This window comes from Rhinopithecus roxellana, chromosome 9 (assembly GCF_007565055.1).
Source record: "Rhinopithecus roxellana isolate Shanxi Qingling chromosome 9, ASM756505v1, whole genome shotgun sequence".
In the NCBI taxonomy this organism is placed as follows: Eukaryota; Metazoa; Chordata; class Mammalia; order Primates; family Cercopithecidae; genus Rhinopithecus; species Rhinopithecus roxellana.
Window position 1 is genome coordinate 99,830,406 of NC_044557.1, and position 21,738 is coordinate 99,852,143.

Genomic DNA, 21,738 nt, shown 5'->3' on the forward strand with positions numbered 1-21,738 from the left:
TGCGAAAAACAGACTTGGAAGCAGCCAGGTTTGGATTCGAATGCAGCCTCTCCCCTTACACTGGGCAAGATTCATATTGACCTCCCTGGGCCTTTGTATTCTTATTTGGGAAATGTCAACAATAGGACTGATAGAGGGATTTAGTAAGAGGATGCCCACAATAAATGGTTACCTTTTTATTCCCCATTACAAAATCTTATCTAGGCCAGTTGTGGTGGCTCAGGCCTGTAATCCCAGCACTTTGGGAGGCCCCGGCAGGCAGATCATGAGGTCAGGAGTTTGAGACCAGCCTGGCCAACATGGTGAAACCCCATCTCTACTAAAAATACACACCTGTAGTCACAGTTACTCGGGAGGCTGAGGCAGGAGAATCACTTGAATCCGGGAGGTGGAGGTTGCAGTGAGCTGAGATCGCGCCACTGCACTCCAGCTGGGTGACAGAATGAGATTCTCTCTCAAAAAAAAAAAAAAAAATCATTATTTTCATTTAAAATCATTACCACGGAGTGTCAATAATGCCTGGCATCTACACAGCCTTTAGGATTTACAAGGTGCTTCCATATAGAGGGTTTCATCTGAGGATTCACAAGTGAGGCAAACAGTATCATCAGCCTCCTTTAGAGTTTGGAAAATGAAGCCAGGAGTGGAGAAGAGACATCTCGGAGGTTATGCAGTTGGCAAACAGGATTAGCCCAGGTCACCTGGCTCCATTTACTATTGCTTACCTCTAACAGTCACAACAAAACCCCAGTAGTGAATCAGAGGTGCAGGTAAAGCTGAGGATTTCCCACTGTAAGGAAGGTGTGGAGGAAGCTGTTTCACAGCAAACTCGCTCAACTCCTTGCTGCTGCCATGACCCTGGGGCCCAGCCTAGGGAACAGGCAGAGTTCCAGATTGCCTAATCAGATCATTCTGCCCTCATGCTCCCGTTTTGTACTTTCTTGGAGCAAGTCATTTAAACTGAGATCGCCACCACACCTGCAGAGTCAGGGCCGATGCTTTGTCAGGTAGAAACGTCAATTCTCAATTATTCCCCACTGGTCTAGACAGGAGTACTATGAGAGTGACTAACTGGCATTCAACGCAACTTGTTTTTATTGAGTGCCTCCTCCGAAGAGGTGTGTGGGATGTGACACTTGGGTCACTGTTGGGGGGATGAAGCTGCAGTATCCAACTAATATTTCTTTTTCGAACTGCTGCTCTTGAGGAAGGCGTTTTCCCAGCCTGTCCTTTGCTTTCCTCCAGCCTCCATCTGCCTGGGGTGTCTTTCCTCCCACAGCCCGGGCCTCTGCAGGACCTGCTTCCTTTCTCACTCCTGCAGTCCATTTCCTGTAGGGCAGCTGTCTGGATGCCCTTAGACCCAAAGGCTCACCCACCTTTCTACCTGCATCTCCTATCATAGCTACACTCAATCACTGTGCTCTGGTCACAACTGTAGTCTTTTCTTTTTCCTAAACACTTCCAGTCTTTTCCCCCTCTAACCTTTGCTCTTGGTCTTCCCTCTGGAGGTAATATTAAGGCTGGCTCCTCATCCTTCAAGTCTCTGCTCAATTCTATTTCCTCAGGAGACCTTCGCTGACCATCTAAACCCAAGTAGGCCACCCCTGTCACCCTCTCCTTACTGACAGCTATTCAATCCCATTTCCCTACGTTATCTTCTTCATGACCCTGCTCTCTCTCTCTCAGATATTTCCATTGATCCATTCACTTATTTATCATTTGCCTCCTCCCATCAACATGTAAACGCCGTAAGAGCAGGGACATTTTTTGCTACATCCACAACTGTATCCTTGGAGTCTGATAAACCCAGACACTCAAATATTTGTTAAATATTGTAGAATCTGTTGGACTCTATTTAAAACAAAGAAGTTAAAATCATGGGCCTGGGTGGCCACAGTGGCTCACGCCTCTAATCCCAGCACTTTGGGAGCCCAAAGTGGGCAGATCACCTGAGGTCAGGAGTTCAAAACCATCCTGGCCAACATGGCAAAACCCCATCTCTACTAAACTTATAAAAAAATTAGCCCAGTGTGGTGGCGGGCGCCTATAGTTCCAGCTACTTGGGAGGCTGAGGCATGAGAATCGCTTGAACCAGGGAGGTGGAGGTCGCAGTGAGCCAAGATCACACCAATGGATTCCAGCCTGGGCGACACAGTGAGACTCCATCTCAAACAAACAAACAAAATGAAAAGCATGGGCCTGGAAGTAAAGTGGTCTTGTGTAATCTTTCTTTCCACCAGCTGGGAGAAGTCGTGGCCTCTCTAAACTTTCTTCTCCTTTATAAAAGAATCAAGAGCTCACTCCATGGGAGTTATTATTTTTAGAGTTGTGTTTCCCCCATGAGCTCAAGACCCTGTTGGCAGGCACTTTGTCATTAATCTCTGTATCCACTGTGCCTTGAAACATCACCTTACTGCCCCAGCATCCTCTATTTCTTATTACAGGACATGTCACAGTGTCCCAAAGAGTCTATTTATTTCTGTCTCCTCCAATATGGTGACCACCTGGGGACATGAACATCTAAGAAACCTAGCACGGTGCCCATTGTAGAATTGGATGCACAGCAATTAGGACTAGCAGGCACCTAGTATGTCTTCATGAAATGTATTTTGAACCAAGTCCTCTTTAGAAAAGACATGAATAAACATATTAATTAGAATATGAATTTTAATCCCTGAATTAGAGAATAATACCAGATAGTATATGATCATGTGCTGAGTTACACATATTCAGGTAATAAAAAGTGTAGTACAGATATTGGATGGCAAAGGTGGCCAACAGAGCTTCCTGGACCAGGCAAGAGACCTAGGTAGGTGAGGTATGGGAGATGGGAACCGGATCCAACTGGAGATTATATTTCACCTGAAAGGTAACTACCACTTCTCTCCAGCAATTTGTTGCCATCCTGGAACATGGGTCTGATTGTCTCATATCTTTATTTTATTTTATTTAGAGATAGAGTCTCACTCTGTCGCCCAGACTGGAGTGCAGTGGCGCGATCTCGGCTCACTGCAACCTCTGCCTCCCGGTTTCAAGCGATTCTCCTGCCTCAGCCTCCCAAACAGCTGGAATTACAGGCGTGCCCCACCACGCCTGGCTACTGATTTTGTATTTTTAGTACAAATGGGGTTCACCATGTTGGCCAGGCTGGTCTCGAACTCCTGACCTCAAGAGATCCACCCGCTTTGGCCTTCCAAAGTGCTGGGATTACAGGCGTGAGTCACCACGCCCAGTCAAGTCCCATATCTTTATAGATTTTTCAAATGAAACTGGAAATGTGAATATTTTAATGATATCTCCCAAGTTTTCAAATTGTTGACAACAAGCTTAAATTTATTAAACAACTATTTGAGATGAACAAAGCATGTTTGAGAGCCATGTTGTAATCTCTGACCAAGTATTCTAGGTGACAAGATGGATGTTGAACCCTCAGCAGGCATTAATGGAAGAATCTACACTAGAGGCCAGCTATCAAAAGGCAACATTTCTTCACTCACTCACTCACTTACTGCCCCATAAAACCAGGAAGCAATTCTTGACCTATGGCCAAATTTCCCCGTAAGGCATCCATCAAGCATTTATTGAGAACCCACTCAGTTCCAGGCATTCAGATATAAATTGGATCAGGGCTTGTTCCCTCTGAGACTTTATAGTTGGTCAGTTCAAGATATGTTGTTGAGTCACTATTGTGCACCTGAGAACAGCTCATCGAGACAAAAGGAGACACACCTAGACAGCCAGGCATTGCTTCCTCACCCACCAGATCTCTGACCTAGAGTGCCAGTAGCAAATTGTCAAACTACTGTGTCCTCTCAGCTCAATTCTTCCATTCCCAGCCATCCCAGTAGCACCTACGAGCAAAATGGCCTCCCAGATCAGACAGTAGCAGAGGTCTCCCAATCTGATGAACATGGGATGACCAGCCATAATCTCTATAAGCCTAACTCTTGTCTATAATATGGTGATCATATGATGGCAGCAAATATCACTCAGATAACAGCAGCCCCCACACCATTTGCTATCAAAAGGACTGGGGTATGGTGGACTCATTCAGTCACATGTGCCTGAGGCCAGCCAGTCGGAAATTATTGAAACAGAATCTCACAGCACACAGTAGTCTCATGTTGATCTAACTTATACTGTGATGTCAGACTTGCCGAAGGACTAATTTCTATCACAGCCCTGCCAATATTGATTGCTTGGACTCAAAATTACATAAGTAGATTGATTTTTATTTTTTTCTCCCAAACTGGAAAGGATCACAGCAGTGCTAGTATATTCCCGTTTCCACTGGCTGGTTATACACGCTGGAAAAAATTAGTTAAAAGAAAGCAATGGAAGACAGAGTTCAGGTCTTGAATTGCATTCTTAAGTCCCCCACAAATAAGTCTGGGTGCTTGCAGTTGTGCCTAAACTTGTTTATTGTAAACAGAGCTGTTAATCTTCCACCCCTACCCGACCCATTATTTAAAAAATATAAACAGCAACAACACCACCACCACTTTGGTAGCCTACATTTAGGTAAAAGAAACGAAACCAGTGGGGAGGTGGAAGTGTCCTTTTGTGGTGGAGGTTAGTAGGCAGTACTGGTCTCCTGTCACTTCTCTAAGTCAACAGGAAGGAAATATATGCACCAGGGGCCTCTGCTAATTTGTTTCTAATTTAAGGACAATTAGGCAATTCCTACATCCCCTAACCGCACCCCCCACCAAAAAAAAAAAAAAAAAAAAAAAAAGCAGTCAGAGCTGCATGCTTTCTCTCACAGTCCAACGAACTGGTACCCCTCTGGAAATAACGGAGGTTATGAACTTTGTACTAACTTCCAGGGACATCTAATAAATAGAGCGGTGGTCTTGGGACCCAGTCTTCCTTCTGTGTTACACTGTTTCCTTTCTGTGATTTTCTTTTCTACCCCAAAGTTTCCCACTACTAACTCTGAAAACATATTTAAGATAAAGCACTCTTCGAGCTGTCCTAGTAAAGAATCCTTTCTTGTGACCTTTAGGGCAAGAAATATGTTCCAGGAAAGAAAAGAAACGACTGTTCCTCCGTCTCCAGCTACTCTGGGAAAAAAGAGGTGAAAGGGAAAAGGTGCAAACACCAAACTCTCCTTCCCTTTCTCATTTCCACACTGGCAAGTTGTGTTTGCCTTCTAACTTCTCCCGGAAAGCAAGCGGAGCTCACAGCGCCAACCCTAGCCAGCGGGTGGATTATTTACCGGGGCATTTAAACCCGCTCTGGCGCGGGGGCGTGGCCGGGCGGAGCCCCGCTGCCTGACTGGGCGGGGAGGGGGGGCGGGGATCCCGGCGGCTCGGCGCAATGTGAAAAAGACCCGAGCTCGGGGAGTGAGCGCCTGTCTCTTTAAATGCCACGGGCTGCACTCCCGCCCGGGAGCCGGGAGCCGGGAGCCGGATCTACAATCCCGTCCCTCCAGCTCCGGTGCTTGTTGCTCGCCCGGCCCGAGCGGGAGCTGTTGCCGCCCGGCTGCGAGGCTGCGGTCTTCTCCTCCTCGCGCCCCACCTCCCCTGAGAGCTGGCTGAGGAGGTGCAGCAGCCCCAGCTGGCGGGAGGAGGCGCGGTGTGAACAGGGATTGCCCCCCGCCTTCAAGTATCGGGGCGCTACGCAGCCGCTGGGGAAAGACATGCCCCCAGTCTACCCGCTGCGCTGTCCTCTGCCCAGCCTTGCTGCCGCCCCCGCCGGGAGAGGAGGGACTGCGGAGTCTACACCTTCGAACTCGCCCTAGAAGTCTCGGGGCGCGGCAGGGAGCCCTTCCCCAGGCCCCACGGCCTCCACCTCTCCGCGGGTGAGTTTGCGCAGGTAACCCGAGCCTGAGGACGGGCGCGGGGGAAGGGCAGGCGAGCCGGGAGGAGGTAGCGCTGCAGGTGAGCCAGGTAGGGTGACTCACCTGCCCAGGTCGCGCTCTGAAATCCTCGCTTTTTCCTCTGGGGATGGATGCGTTGGTGGGGAGGAGGCGTCCCAGGGGCTAGTTAGGGCCCGAGGGTGGGAGGGGAAGTTAACAGAGGAGGGGGGATTGGAGTAAAGTTTTCTCTTTCCTTTCCTCTTCCTGTCCAAGCTTGGCAGGTAGGGCGCAGGCGGAAGCTGTAGAAGCTGCTGATGCAATGGGTTTTGCCAGGGCTAGGCGAAGGGCTGGGGACAGGGAGAACTGGAGTTGCCCAGTCTCCTGTGACCGTGACCTTAGAGGTGGAGAAACGAGGGAAAGCTCGCTACATCCGAAACTCGCCCTAAAATGGCTCCAGGTGCTGAGCCCCCACCGGTTCTTTTTCGGAATAAAACGCCCTTTTCACGGAGGGGCTCCTACATGGCTTTCTTGCCTTCCTCTCCCAACAGGTGGCTTCAGCCCCTGTCCGGGGACCTGTGCAAATGACCCTAGAGGTGGTTTCGCTTTCTCCTCTCGCGGCGGTGTGAACGTGTGTCCGCAGCGTGATGGGCAACCAGGTGGAGAAATTGACCCACCTAAGTTACAGGGAAGTTCCCACGGCCGACCCGACTGGCGTGGACCGGGACGACGGGCCCCGCATTGGGGTCTCCTACATTTTCTCCAATGACGATGAGGACATGGAGCCGCAGCCGCCGCCTCAGGGGCCAGATGGCGGCGGCTTCCCCGACGGTGGGGACGGGCCACCGCCGCCCCAGCCGCAGCCCTACGATCCGCGGCTGCACGAGGTGGAATGCTCCGTGTTCTACCGGGACGAATGCATCTACCAAAAGAGCTTCACTCCGGGCTCGGCGGTGCTGAGTACCTACACACCGGAGAACCTGCTCAACAAGTGCAAGCCAGGCGACCTGGTGGAGTTCGTGTCGCAGGCTCAATACCCGCACTGGGCTGTATATGTGGGTAACTTCCAGGTGGTGCACCTGCACCGGCTGGAGGTGATTAACAGCTTCCTGACTGACGCCAGCCAGGGCCGTCGCGGCCGCGTGGTCAACGATCTGTACCGCTACAAGCCGCTAAGCCCCAGCGCTGTAGTGCGCAACGCGCTGGCGCACGTGGGCGCCAAGGAGCGCGAGCTGAGCTGGCGCAACTCAGAGAGTTTCGCCGCCTGGTGCCGCTACGGCAAGCGCGAGTTCAAGATCGGCGGCGAACTGCGCATTGGCAAGCAGCCCTACCGGCTGCAGATTCAGCTGTCGGCGCAGCGCAGCCACACGCTGGAGTTCCAGAGTCTAGAGGACCTGATCATGGAGAAGCGACGCAACGACCAGATCGGGCGCGCGGCCGTGCTTCAGGAGCTCGCCACGCACCTGCACCCAGCGGAGCCGGAGGAGGGCGACAGCAACGTGGCGCGGACTACGCCGCCTCCCGGGCGCCCCCCTGCGCCCAGCTCCGAGGAGGAGGACGGAGAGGCAGTGGCACACTGATGGGAGAGCTGAGCGCAGAGCTGCGAAGGGGAACTGTTTGCAGTAGCAGCCGCTGCCCCCTTTCTCCCTCTCTTCCTCCCTCTTTTGCCACCGTCTGGGCCCCATCTGGGATTCCTGGGCCCTTTGGAAAAGAGTTGGTGAAATGCGCAGCCGGCTGTGGACGGGGGAGGAGGAAGGGGACAGAGGGAGCAGGTAGGAAACACTTTAGTTGGGGGTGGGGGCGTCTCTCTCTGGCCCCCTAAGTGTGACTTCCTCTCCGCGGTGGGGCAAACTGTGGACTTGCCTGGCTCTTAAACCTTGGTAGATCTGGGTTTATAATCGGCCATTCTTAAGCACGTGGGGTTGGGGAAAAGTTCGGAGTACCCATTACTGCCATTGCTTCCTATCCTGGGCTTGGAAGAATCCTGGTACAAAGGCCAGAGTGGGTTTGTGGAGTCGCCACCGCGGGACTAGCACGAAAGCTGCTTATCTGCTTTGGCCGAGCTGAGCTGTATATGGGATCCAGGGTGGCTGGGGTGATTTATTTTTGGGATTCCTGGAGCGCAGGGCTGGTGAATCCATGACAGGGTCTGGGAGCAGCAGACCAAAACCACAACAGTCTCCTATTAAGTGTAACAAATAGTTAAGCAAACTCGGGCTACAAAGACTTTGCTACCTCCCTCCTCCACAACCCCCAAGTAGTCTTCTGGAGCTGGCTCTTAGCTGAGGCTCCTGCTACCTCCTGCTCCACCCGCCCCTTCCTAGGTTACAAGTAAATCATTGTCAAGGGCCAGCCAGGAGAAGATTTCAATTAAGGTTCTGTTCTGCTGCCTTTGTTTCTCCCCTGCTGTTGTAGGCACTTACAGCTGCGTTGTTATGAAAGGAGGGAATAGCCCTTTGTGTCTTTGATCTAATTAAACCTACTCGGCTGTGTTCATCCTCAGGGCAGGCCACAGATAGGGTTGGCTGTGCCACTCCATAAAGTATCTATTGTGGAAGCAGCCAAAAAGGACTGCCCTGGCAGGAATTGGTTAATCTCTCCTTCCACTCCCTTTCCTGAATAGTGAAGGGAGCCCTTTTAAAACAGGGCTTTGGTGGTAATCCTGTGATTTTTTTTTTTTTTCTTCCCCCATCCCTTCACTGGCCCATCCCTCTCACCCTCACTTTTGTTCTGGTGGTGGGTAAAAAATCTTACGCTGAACACGTATTTCAATGGTAAGATACTTCTTTTGCTATCCACACTTGATGCAATTTAATTCAAGGTGCAAGGTCTTGTACTGCAGCAGTCTCCTTATTGCTTGGAGAACACCTCCTTCGGAGCCCTTTGTTAAATAAGAGGGGCGACGTTGATCATAGATGCCACCTGGTTAGTCAGCACCGAATCTGACTTTGGTGACAGTCCTAAAGCACAGTTGGTGATTGTGAGATCTGTTAGCGGCAGGCTGAGCAGATACTACTTGGTTTTGCTTAGTATGAGATACTACTATTTGCTTAGTATGAGATTTTTTTCCAGCCTGTCTCAAACTCCTGTGAGATCTTCAATGATATGTGCCCTGATTTGCAGCATAGCTTCTCTGCTATTGCCATTGCTGCCTCAAAAGTTGAGTGAATTTTGAGGTGTCTTTTTTTCCCTCTTAGGAGTCATTATAAACTACTCTGTACAAGTCATTTTGTGATATGATTCTTAACAGTTGGAATAGAATCATAGTTGAGTGGTCCACAGCCATGGCTATCCTCAGGCCTGTTGCCTGGAGATCTCTAAGTTAAGGCAACAAGACTTAAAGGATTTTCTAGTATACGTGTTTCACACATGGATGTTGAGGCCATAGTCTTTAATAGCTTGGATCTTTGTAGCACCTCAACATGAAAGGGCATTAGCTGCATTTCCTGTTTTTAGAGTGATCACCAAACAGATCTTGCCACTTTGATTGTTAAAAATGAACCACATTCTAGCCCTGGTCTGGGACTTTGGAGGGAGATGAATTTCTTGTTGGTAATGTAAATCTAGTGTCCATATTTAATACTCTCTTTGCTCATGGAATAGAACAAGATAAACATGGGTTAAGACATTTAGGAGAACCTGCTATATCTGACAGATTTGGATTTTCTTTCATGCTTAACACAGTAGTGAAAATAGAAGGTAGGCCGGGCACAGTGGCTCATGCCTGTAATCCCAGCACTTTGGGAGGCGAGGTGGGTGGATCACCTGAAGTCAGGAGTTGAGAGGCCATCCTGGCCAACATGGTGACACCCTGTCTCTTCCACAAATACAGAAAATTAGCTGGGCATGGTGAGCAGGCACCTGTAATCCCTGCTCCTTGGGAGCCTGAGGCAGGAGAATTGCTTGAATCTGGGAGGCAGAGGTTGCAGTCAGCCAAGATGGCACCACTGCATTCCAGCCTGGGCAGCAGAGCGAGTAGTAATGACCACTGTGTAGACAAGTGGGAGGGAAGAATAGAATGGCACTGTCCAGATCATTTTGCAACTCCCCCACCGTCTCCTTCCTCTGTCCCAGAATGGCAAGTGATGTATGGTCGGTCGCACTGAAGTATAGCAGTGACTGTTATAAGCAAACTGCTCTAAGAGATCTCAACTTGAAGGAAGAGCTCCTACAAAATCCACATCAGTAGTAGCATATTGAAAACCTCTAGAGAAGAGGTTTTCAATAAAAGGGCTTGAAAATGAACTAGAATAGGCAAATAGATCTCTTCAGATGCTGCTTTCCCATGTAATGCAAGCGTTTCTACAGGGTACCAGAGGTGTGAAAAATGTGACACTTAAGAACAGTGATTTTTATTGGGAATTTTCTTAGGGTTATAACCCTTAAAGCAACAACCAATTAGTAACAGCTACGGGAAAGGGGAATGAATCAACTCTTGGTTCTTTCCTCAAGACGGCAGTGTTGTGGATAAGTGCGTTTTTAATGCCCTGGCAATGGCTACATTTGACACTAGAAAAAATAAACATATTTAATAATTTTTGTTTCTCCTTAGGAATAAGACTTTAGAACTGTTTTGTACTGTGAATTACGGATGCTCTTTGAAGGAAAGAAATATCGATTCTAATGTTCTTCAGAAGCTGGCAGGGATAAGCAGGACATCGACTGGAACATATGCTAAATGAAAGCAGACAAATTTCTATTTTCTTACCTGAGCAAATATTTTATTGAAACGCTTCTGTATGTCAAAGGAGTCCACAACTTCAGCTACACAACTTTTTGTATTGAAAGAACTCATACTTTTTGTAGCTTTTATTTCACATTTAATTTAAAATGACTTTTAGCACTAAAATGCCTAGAAGATTTTACTCCAGACCTATAAGGAAATGTTTAGTTTTTATGAAAAATGACAAGTCAGTGGTTAAACTTCTCATGTCTTTGGTGCTTTGGCCCTAATAGCACTGGACAACTCCACGACCACATGGAAACATATTTTTGGAAGCAAAACTTTAATTTTGTATAATGTATGCTATGGAGAGCTAAGAAAATTTAAGGACTACTTGTTTTCTTTTTTTTTTTCTTAATAAAATGGAATCCACTGTGTTGAAGACTCTTAATATCATGTGCTTGTCTAACCATTTTTTGTTTTATAAATTAGAATAAAATCTAGTTGTGATTATGGTCATCAGATGAATTTGTTTGGAAAGCTACACTTGTGAAATGTTTTTTAAATCAGAGTAACTATAAACTGATTCAGCTTTTCGTTAAGCTTTGTTCTTGGCTGTAATACTTGTGACTCATGAAGAATTATGTTGACAAACAGGATAAATTCCACATGTATTTTATTTCCCAGTGAGTCGTATAAACTTTATTTTTGTTGAAGGTTGTATGTTAAATCAATGTTACATTCTTATATCACTTCTTGAGAAGGAAGTTCCGATTTGAAATTGTATCATTTCCTTCAAAATGAAGGGCAGTGCTTAAATAAAAGATTGATAATATCTTTTAAGCCATTTCCTCTTCACTATGTCTTATTAAAATAAAACCTGTCAGGATCTTTTGAAAAAGTGCTATGAGGGTTTCCAATAAACCATCTATTAGAGTTCACTGGATTTATTTATTTTTTTCCACTTGAATACCCCTTTTCTGACATTTTTGGTCCAAATTCAAGCTACTCAGTTTACTATAATTTCTCTGAGAATATTAGTGTGCATCACCTTTGTACTGCACAGTAAACATTTTGCTGAATTCATTTAGTGACTGAAAACCCTGCATCTGCTTTGTGAAAATCACTTATTGCTAGACTATCAGTGTTCATGAAAAATGTCTTATGAACATAAATTTCCAATACATAGTGGTTTTTCAGAATCCATGCAAAAATTGCTGGAAGCCACACCCATGGAATCTACATGGGGGAGTCTAGTAACCCACCGGGAATCTGTGTTGCATCTTAAGTGGCTTCAGAGTTCCAGATGAAGGGAACATATTTGCCACATAATTACAGAAAATGGGTGAACACAGTCACATGGCACTGTTGGCATGATAAGGGACGCAGGTGCCAGTGGTTGGTAAGAGAACAGATGTGGCATCAGACTGGTTCATGGGATGCCACTGCTGCACTCCCTTGGCCAGCACCTGAAGCCACCACCACAATCCTGTGAGGTTCAAATGCCTGGGCTTTTAAACGGGCTCCTGTGAGAATTTTAAATAGGAAGAAAGTTGAATGAAGGTTTTAGGGAGCCCAAGCAGCAATGAGGCCATTTATCGCTAAAGTGGAAGTCTAATGTATCATGGTTCTCACTGCATGAGAAAGCAGGGGAAGGGGTGCTTAACATAATGTGCATTTATTCTTGGGTGATGTTGGAGGCTGTGGTTCCTATTTCTCCTAAGTGGACTGAGCTTGCTTAATGTAGGAAAATGACATGTTTGCGACTTCCGAAATGAACAGGCCCAGGATATGTGCAGAAAAGCGTTTATTTCCTTCTACTGAGTTTTCTGGGGGAAGCTAGTCATTAAACAAATAGCAATTTTATCTGCAGAGTAGATGCGAGAATGGCTAGTGTCTGCATTTGCAATTGCACTAAGGTACTATCTATGAGGGGCTAGAAGATGCTGAGCCCTAGCCTAGGAGAGGTCGAAAAACAAGAACCTTGAGAAATAGTCCTGCCCTTGAGCCTATTTCTCAGGGGAAATCAATTTCACTCATACATACAGGACAGATTGTAATAAAAGGTGGACCTGTAAAGTATGGATGGTTGATACTCAAAACAGATGTGAGAAAGTTCAGAGTTTGAAAACTGGTATTGAGCACGTGGAGAAATTGGGTAGACCAAATACATGAAGATACAAATGATGAGAAAAGGAGTAACGAATATAACAAATATGCACTAAATACTTAACCTGGAGGCTCTTCAATTCCTAGTGCCTAACATACAAAGATAAAGCTAATCCTGGCCGGATGCTGTGACTCACACTTGTAATCCCAGTACTTTGGGAGGCCTTGGCTAAGAGATTGCTTGAGCCCAGGAGTTTGAGACCAGCCTGGGCAACATGGTGAGACCCCCATCTCTACAAAAAATAAACAAAATTAACTAGGTGTGGTGGCACATGCCTGTGATCCCAGCACTCAGGAGGCTGAGGTGGGAGCATCGCTTGAGCCCAGGAGGTCGAGGATGCAATGAGCCAAGATTATGCCAATGGCACTCCAGCCTGGGCAGGTGACATAGTGAGATCCTGACTCAAAAAATAAAAATAGAAAAACAGTGAGATCCTAACTCAAAAAATAAAAATAGAAAAATAAAGATAAACCAAGTCCATAGTTACTATCATCATGTAACTTTCATTTTAATTAAGACAGATAACTACTTACCAAAATTGTGATCGGTGAAATGAAGGAAATGTACAGGGTATATAGGAGAATCTCTCCCCATCGATGAGTCAAAAAAGGCTTCCCTGAGGAAGTGTTTTTGCTGCACCCCAGAAGTGGAGGAGGGAGCCAGGGGCTTCAGAATGGGTACTGATTAAGGGAGGAAGGCTGGAGAGTGAATGAATGGACCTCAAGTGCTCTCAAAATGCCTTTGTTTGTACTCCTGGTACACACCCATTTCTCCCTGGGACTCTCTTCTACAACAAGTTGTCCAACTCCTTCATGCATCTCCAACGTGTAACACAGGACCAGGCAAAGAAACCCCCACTAAAAAAAGTTTAAGTGAGTAAATGAACTTTGAGTTTGGACTTTGCCAGACTAAAAAGCCCCTAGATTATCTCAACATGATGTTGTGACTGGTTTGAAAAGAATGAATGTAATAGTGTTTTTTAGGGTACATTAAACAGAGCAAGAAGTGATTGTCTTCCCTTCCTCTTAGAAGGCAACCTCTAGAACAGAAGGACACTAGAGGTTGTTCTGGGTGGAAGGGTGCTAAGGATGACTTGTATTTCCAGCCAGGTTATGGAGTGGATTGTGAAGTTGGGCCTTTGCCTGGGTACAAATCAACAGATAAGTGGCATTGGCCAGGCTGGATGGAAGAGCAGTGGTAAAATGGAATAGGAGGTTTTATAACCTGGCTGCCACGGCCTTGGAATTGTGATTGAGGAAGAGGCTATTTTGTTCAGTTAGCAAGCCACTGGCATAATATAGTACCTAGTGTCTTGTCCAGCGTGACCATAAATGACTCAAAAGATGAGCACTGTGATACTTTCTTTGGAAAACTTGTATAATGTAGTGAACTCCAAGAATCTAGTTGGCTTGATATTCCGTGCATTCTTTTTAAACTCATTACTTTGGAGAATTCTCAGTGACAATGCTAACTTGCAGGTAGAGAGTCTGACCTGGGCACACCATATTGAACAGTGGTTAAGGCTTTACAAAAATCAAATGACCTGGTTTCTTTCCTCCAGCCTTTGCTTATTATTAGGCCAGTAACCTTGGCAGAAGTTACTTACTTTCTTGGAACCCACTTCCTCTTACAACGAGTTAATGGCATCCACCAATTCACTCTCTAAACTTCAGTTGCATTAGTAAAGTAATACGACTAATATATAATATGTAATAATATAACCAAACTAAATCTACCTTAAATGGTACTTGTGAGGACAAAATGGAATACTGCATGTAAATCTCAGATCAATACCTAGTATGTGCCGGGCGCGGTGGCTCACGTCTGTAATCCCAGCACTTTGGGAGGCCGAGGCAGGCGGATCACCTGAGGTCAGGAGTTCAAGACCAGCCTGGCCAACATGGTGAAACGTCATCTCCACTAAAAATACAAAAATCAGCCAGACATGGTGGTATGCACCTGTAATCCCAGCTACTTGGGAGGCTGAGGCAGGAGAATAACTTGAACCTGGGAGGCAGAGGTTGCAGTGGGCCGAGGTCATGCCAGTGCACTCCAGCCTGGGCGACAGAGTGAGACTCCCACTTTAAAAAAGAAAAAAAAAGAATGGAAAAAAAAAACACGCACACACAAAAAAAAACTAGTATGATTAGCTAGGGAAATCTGGGCTATTGTGTGTATTCAAAAGTCTTAGTCAAAATGAAGTTATTATCTGGGAGAGAAGTCTTCCCTTTGGTCTTGGAGAATTTCTTAGCTATACATGAGAACTTGGTAAGATAAGAAAGAGATAACTAGTTAATACCTCAGTTGTTTAGCAGATGCTGTAGTGTTTGAAATATTTCTTGGCCAGGTGAGGTGGCTCACGCCTGTAATCCCAGCACTTTAGGAGGCCAAATTGGGAGGATCTTTTGAGTCTAGCAGTTTGAAACCAGCCTAGGCAATACAGTGAGACTCCATCTCATTAAAGCAGTAATAAGGCCAGCCAGGCACAGTGGCTCACACCTGTAATTTCAACACTTTGGGAGGCTGAGGCAGGCAGGTAACCTGAGGTCAGGAGTTCGAGACCAGTCTGGCCAACATGATGAAATATAAAAATTAGCCAGGCATGGTGGCACACGCCTGTAGTCCCAGCTACTCGGGAGGCTGAGGCTGAAGAATCGCTTGAACTTGGGAGGCGGAGGTTGTGGTGAACTGAGATTGCGCCACTGCACTCCAGCCCAGGTGATAGGGTGAGACTCCATCTCAAAAACAAACAAACAAAACACCAAAACGATAAAAAAATTTTTTTAAGAAATAATTTTTTGAGCATTGCTCTTTAGTAGATTAACCGTTTACTTTGCCTACACATATTTATTATTAAATATGTATACTAATAAATTCAACACATATTTACCGAGCACTTTGTTTGTTTAGGACTATTTATATTGCCCAGCTGGATTTGAACTTCTGGTCTCAAGCAGTCCTTCTGCCTCAGCCTCCCAAGTAGCTGGGACTACCAGCATGTACCTGTTACTAAGCATTTTTAAGACACTGGGCTCTGGGTAGTCAGGGAGGGACAAAAAGGGATTTTACAGTAATAAACAATGACGATGTCACCTTGTCCACTCTGTCCTACCTTAATCACCACAGACTTTCTGAACAGATACTAATATTATGTTCATTTTACAGTTGAGGAAAGAAGTTTAGGGAAATTAAGTGATTTATCCAAAATTACATAACTAATAAATGGTAACTTCTGGCCGGGAACAGGAAAGCTGGTCTCCAAAGCCCCAGACTACTCTTCCTGCACTGAAAAGATCACCTGATCACCCCTTTCCTGCCCTTCCTCTCACCCCATGGAGAGTACTGGGAGCCCTCTTCTGCTCTAACAACTGGCAAGCAGCATTTTCTGAATAGCATTTATGTTTCCACTGCTATTGCAGCAACCCTGGAGGCAAGCAGCAGCAGGAAGAAGAGAGGCAACTCATCCAGAAGGACTTTGCATTCTTATGGGTAACAGTAACAGGCCCCAGGGTAATCACCCCACCCTCCCTGTGGCCCCGCACTGTGACAGTCTCTCCTTCAATTGTTCCTCCTCTGTCTTTGAGTGACTTCTTTACCGCCCCCTCCAGTACATGTAGTCATCAGGCCACATAGCCTGCTTCTCATCATGGCTCCAACCCCTGACCTCCAATGTAACCTTGGGCAAGTTAGTAACTTCTTTCAGCCACCTTGACTAATCTAAAAACCAAGGCTATTAGGAGTGCCTACTCCATTAAGCTGTTCATTGACTTACATGAACAGCTTAGTGCATCACAGGGCACTTAGGTATGGCGTGGTGACCCTATGGGTTGGCTCTGCTGCAAATGGCTTGATTTGAGATGTGTGGCCTTGAGCAAGTCCCTTTACCATGACAGGAATTTGGTTCTGGGTCTGTGTGTGTGGAGCACACAGCACAATCTATGGCAAGGTTTCAGGTGTAACATCATCCTTTGAGATGGCTGTAAGATGTTGCTCTTTATTTTAATGAATACTTGTTCCTTGGCCATCACCCTAAACCTCATTCATGTGAAAAACAGGCTCGGTGAGTCATGCCTATAATCCCAGCACTTAACCACCTAAGGTCAGGAGTTTGAGACCAGCCTGGCCAACATGGTGAAACTGCATCTCTACTAAAAATATAAAAAGTATCTGGGTGTGGTGGCAGGAGCCTATAATCCCAGCTACTCAAGAGGCTGAGGCAGGATAATCTCTTGAACCTGGGAAGTGGAGGTTGCAGTGACCCACTGCACTCCAGCCTGGGTGGCAGAGCAAGACTGTCTCAAAACAAAAACAAAAAACAGTTAATAATGATAATAGTTGACTGAATTTCAGGAAGTGCTTTTGTTGTGAAAAATTGGCACTATCCCCAAAACTTTTTTTTGAACTGGCAAATTTTGTCATTATGTCTAATACTATAAACCAAACTTAAGTAGTGGCTAGGAAAAAACAAATAAATCCATTTCTCCTTTATTTTAGAAAACATGTTCAGAGGTTTTTGTTTGTTTTAAATTTTGCTTCATTCAATGATTTGTTGTGTTTTGTTTTCCATCCCAGAGTATATTTCTTTTTACTATCTGACTCTACTCTTGGGCAACGCATCACAGCCCGTGGAGAGAATGCTTGTGTATCTCAGTGGATATGCATGCTTTATTCTGGTGTATTCTGATATGAGAAGAAACAGATCCTATTTCAGAAATAGCAGAGTTGTCCATAAAGCCATAAAACATCAAAATGGTGATAGTTCTTTGTGCTGATATTTATTTTGGTACTTTTTTAAAAATTAAAACTTCTTTTTTTGAGAGTCTCTCTCACCTAGGCTGGAGTGTAGTGGCGCGATCTCAGCTCACTGCAATCTCCGCCTTTCGGGTTCAAGCAATTCTCCCGCCTCAGCTTCCTGAGTAGCTGGAACTACAGGCACCTACCACCATGCCCTGCTAATTTTTGTATCTTTAGTAGACACGGGGTTTCACCATGTTGGCCAGACTGGTCTTAAACTCCTGCCCTCCAGTGATCCCCCCGCCTCAGCCTCTCAAAGTGCTGGGTTTACAGGCGTGAGCCACCGTGCCCAGCCAAGACACTATTTTTTAGAGCAGTTTTAGGTTCACAGAGAGGTCCCACATGCCCCTCCGCCCCCTCTCCCCACAATTACTCCCCCTTTAACATTAGGCATCAGTGTGGTACAATTATTACAATCAATACGCTGACATTGACCCGTCTTTATCCACCAAAGTTCATAGTTTACATTAGGGTTCACTGTTTGTGTTGTACATTCTGTGGTTTTTGACAAATCCACTATGACAGTATCCAGGAAAATAACTTTACGTGCAACTATTTCTCCTTCTTCCTTTCTTCCCAGCCAGGCCTGAGAATTGGACTATTTCAGCTGCTCTTATCTGACCTTAGAGACACTTGTCCGCAGACCCCTCTGCTGCTCTCCCAAGGCTAGATGACATTCCTGACCAGAGACATGTCTGCTCATTCCTTAAGTGTTTAAGAAGGCCCACCAGGCATTGTTCTACCACTGGGACTAAAAGGAGGAATACCACATGGTTCAGGTGTCTGCCCACATTACCTGGGAGGAAGACAGACAGGCTGACAGTAGATGCAATGCCTGTAATAGAGTGTGATAAAGTTCAGGAAAGCCCCAGGCCTAGGGCGCCACTGAGTGAGGTCAGCTAACTTCCCCCCCACCCCAACCACCCACCCCTTGGAAGTGGGAGGGGTAAGCAATAGACTTCCTGGGGGAAGGTTAACCAGGTAGGGCATGTCTTATCAGAGAAAGATTCCAACATAATCCTCCTCCTATCTTATCAGCCCTTTATTTTAATCGTGAAACACACATATCTGTCCTTGTACCTGTGTGGACAACTGGAGTAGGATAGGGAGTGAAACGTGAGAGCCAATACTAGAAATTGATTCGTAACTCCCTTTTTTCGTATTGCTGATATAGACTCAGCCAATTAGATTACATTATTATTATTTTTTGAGATAGAGTCTCACCCTGTTGCCCAGGCTGGAGTGCAGCAGTACAATCTTGGCTCACTGCAACCTCCGCCTCCTGAGTTCAACCAAGTCTGGCTAATTTTTGTATTTTCAGTAGAGACGGGGTTTCACCAGGTTGGCCAGGCTGGCCTTGAACCCCTGGCCTCAAGTGATCCGCCCACCTCAGCATCCCAAAATGTTGGGATTACAGGCATGAGCCACCATGCCTGGGTAATTTTTAAAATTTTTGTAGAGTTGGAGTATCGCTACGTTGCCTAGTTTGGTGTCAAACTCCTGGCCTCGAGATCCCTCTGCTTTAGCCTCCCAAAATGTTGGGATTACAGGCATGAGCCACTGCCCCAGGTTTTTGTTTTGTTTTGTTCTGTTTTACTCAAATTACATCTTGCTACCCATATTTCTCTGCCATGTTTAAAAAAAATCGTCAGTAAATCAGGAATTTTATTTTAGTAAAGTGTCTAGAACATTTTTAACAGCTGGCTATTATAGGAAAGCAGCTTCTGTTTCTTATTTACCCATTGTCACATTAATGGCCATTTAAGCCATCTCCAGATTTTCCTAATTACAAATGATACCACAAACATCTTGCTATAACCTGTTCTTGGCATATATGTGAGTATTCCTGAAGGATATAATCGCTGAAGCGAAATTTCTAAATAAAGGTCATGTACAATTTTTTTTTTTTTTTTCTCTTTTTTTGATACGGAGTCTCACTCTGTCACCCAGGCTGGAGTGCAGTGGTGCAATCTCGGCTCACTGCAACCTCCACCTCCCAGGTTTAAGCTATTCTCCTGCCTGAGCCTCCTGAGTAGCTGGGATTACAGGTGCCCACCAGCACGCCTAATTTTTGTATTTTTAGTAGAGATGGGGTTTCACCATGTTGACCAGGCTTGTTTCAAACTCCTGACCCCAGGTGATCCGCTTCCCAAAGTGCTGGGATTACAGGCGTGCCTCAGCTTCCCAAAGTGCTGGGATTACAGGCGTGCCTCAGCTTCCCAAAGTGCTGGGATTACAGGCGTGCCTCGGCTTCCCAAAGTGCTGGGATTACAGGCGTGCCTCGGCTTCCCAAAGTGCTGGGATTACAGGCGTGCCTCGGCTTCCCAAAGTGCTGGGATTACAGGCGTGCCTCGGCTTCCCAAAGTGCTGGGATTACAGGCGTGCCTCGGCTTCCCAAAGTGCTGGGGTTACAGGCGTGAGCCACTGAGCCCAGCCTCAAATTTTGATAGGAACAACCATATGGCCCTCTATAAAAGATGGTGCCAATTTTCAATAACGCTAATAACAAACTCAAGTGTTTGAAAATATTTGCCTACTCATAAGTAAAAAATAATATATTGTTTTAAGTTTCTATTAGTATTTTGTTTTTTACAACCTGAACGAGTCTTATTTATTCTGCCAAAAATTCAAAAATTGATATCAGTTGGTCACTGGTTTTCTTCTATGGCAAACATTTGAATTCAGTCCCAAGCACTTGGTTGCTGGATTCACTCAGTGAATTTTTTTTTTCTTTTTTGTTTGAGACAAGAGTGTCACTCTGTCACCCAGGCTGGAGAGCAGTGGTGTGATCTTGGCTCACTGTAGACTCTACCTCCTGGGTTCAAGTGATTCTCCTGCCTCAGCCTCCCAAGTAGCTGGGATTACAGGTACCTGCCACCATGCCTGGCTAATTTTTTTATTTTTAGTAGAGACACGGTTTCACCACATTGACCAGGCTGGTCTCGAGCTCCTGACTTCAAGTGATCAGCCCACCTTGGCCTTCCAAAGTTCTGGGATTACAGGCATGAGCCACCACACCCAGCCCCATAGTTTTTAATCCCTCTATTGTATGTCTCTTCCCACTAGAATAAGGGCAAGGACCTCAGTTGCTTTGAGCACCACGGTATACCCAGTGCTTAACACAATACTTGGACAATAGTAAGTGCTCAATAAATACTTCTGAATGGATAAAGAAATGCTTGTTTTTTACACTCTGAGATGTTGTTACATAGCTTAGCACATTCATATACCCTGCTAATTTTGATCATAGAACATTTTCTCACATTGTTTTTTAATCAGGAGCTTCTTAGTTTTGCCTTTTAAAATAAGATATTGAAAGGTGACAGTGCACGTTCTATTTCCAGACACAGTTATGTATGATGCTAAGAGCAGGGACTGCAGGGAAGACTGCTTGACTAGCCTTACCCACCTCTGCATCCCCCAATGACCTGGAATGAAATGAGAAATAAAAGAAATGTGTAGGTTGATTGTTTCAAGAAAATATCATAACCAACATCTGAATAGAACTTAGCATTTCACCCAACAATTTCACTTACAAACCTTATAGTACTCCTGTTGGAAAAAATAGAGGGCTTAAGATAATAATAATGCTGACTGTTCATTGACGGCTCTCTTGGTCCCAGCTCCTACCGACTCATTATCATTGTTCTCACAATAGCCCTGCAAGGCCACATTTATGGCCATTTTAAGGGTGCTGCTGAGGAGGTTGGGTAAGCAGAGTGGCACAGCTACTAAGTGATGAGACTGAGATTCCAAGGCCAGCTTTTCCAATCCTGTGGTGAGATGATTTGGTAGGCAGAATACTGTCCCCTCTGCCAAAAGCTATCCACATTTGAATCCCTGGAACCTGTGAATATGTTACCTTTCATGGCAAAAGGGACTTTGCTTGTATGATTAAGTTAAGGATCTTGAGATGGAAAGATTAGCCTAAATTATCCGGGACCGCCCAGTGTGATCTCAAGCCTCTTCACCAGAGGGAGGAAGGAGGATGAGAGTACTGACTGCTTTTACCCAACATAATGTTTTCAAGGTTTATCCAAATCATAGCATGTATAAGTATTACCTTCCTTTTTTTTTTTTTTTTTTTGAGACAGAGTCTCACTCTGTCACCCAGGCTGAAGTGCATTAATGGTACAATCTTGGCTCACTGCAGCCTCTGCCTCCCGGTTCAAGCAATTCTCCTGCCTCAGCCTCCCAAGTAGCTGGGATTACAGGCACCCACCACCACACCTGGTTAATTTTTTTGTATTTTATTAGAGGCAGGGTTTCACCATGTTGCCCAGGCTGGTCTTGAACTCCTGACCTCAAGTGATC

At 45.8% G+C, this 21,738-nt stretch overlaps 1 protein-coding gene and 1 long non-coding RNA gene across 3 annotated transcripts in view; one reads left to right on the forward strand and one right to left on the reverse strand.

The window, feature by feature from the left end:
* Positions 1-6,134, reverse strand: part of LOC115899670 — a 72,572-nt gene extending 66,438 nt beyond the window's left edge. The window contains exon 1 of the long non-coding RNA XR_004059292.1: positions 5,906-6,134. This is a non-coding gene — a long non-coding RNA (uncharacterized LOC115899670). The remainder of the gene's footprint in view (positions 1-5,905) is intronic.
* On the forward strand, positions 5,350-11,401 carry LRATD2 (LRAT domain containing 2). 2 transcript variants are annotated; one of them, XR_004059291.1, is made up of 3 exons: positions 5,350-5,803; positions 6,349-7,569; positions 10,350-11,401. XR_004059291.1 is itself a non-coding variant. In XM_030937900.1 (2 exons), exon 2 carries the CDS (start codon positions 6,445-6,447, stop codon positions 7,375-7,377), a length of 933 nt encoding a protein of 310 aa, XP_030793760.1. In that variant the 5' UTR covers positions 5,350-5,803; positions 6,349-6,444; the 3' UTR covers positions 7,378-11,401. The 2 variants fall into 2 exon arrangements, 1 of the variants encoding a protein (XP_030793760.1); XM_030937900.1 differs by having other exon boundaries at positions 6,349-11,401.
* The last annotated feature ends 10,337 nt before the right edge of the window (positions 11,402-21,738 follow it).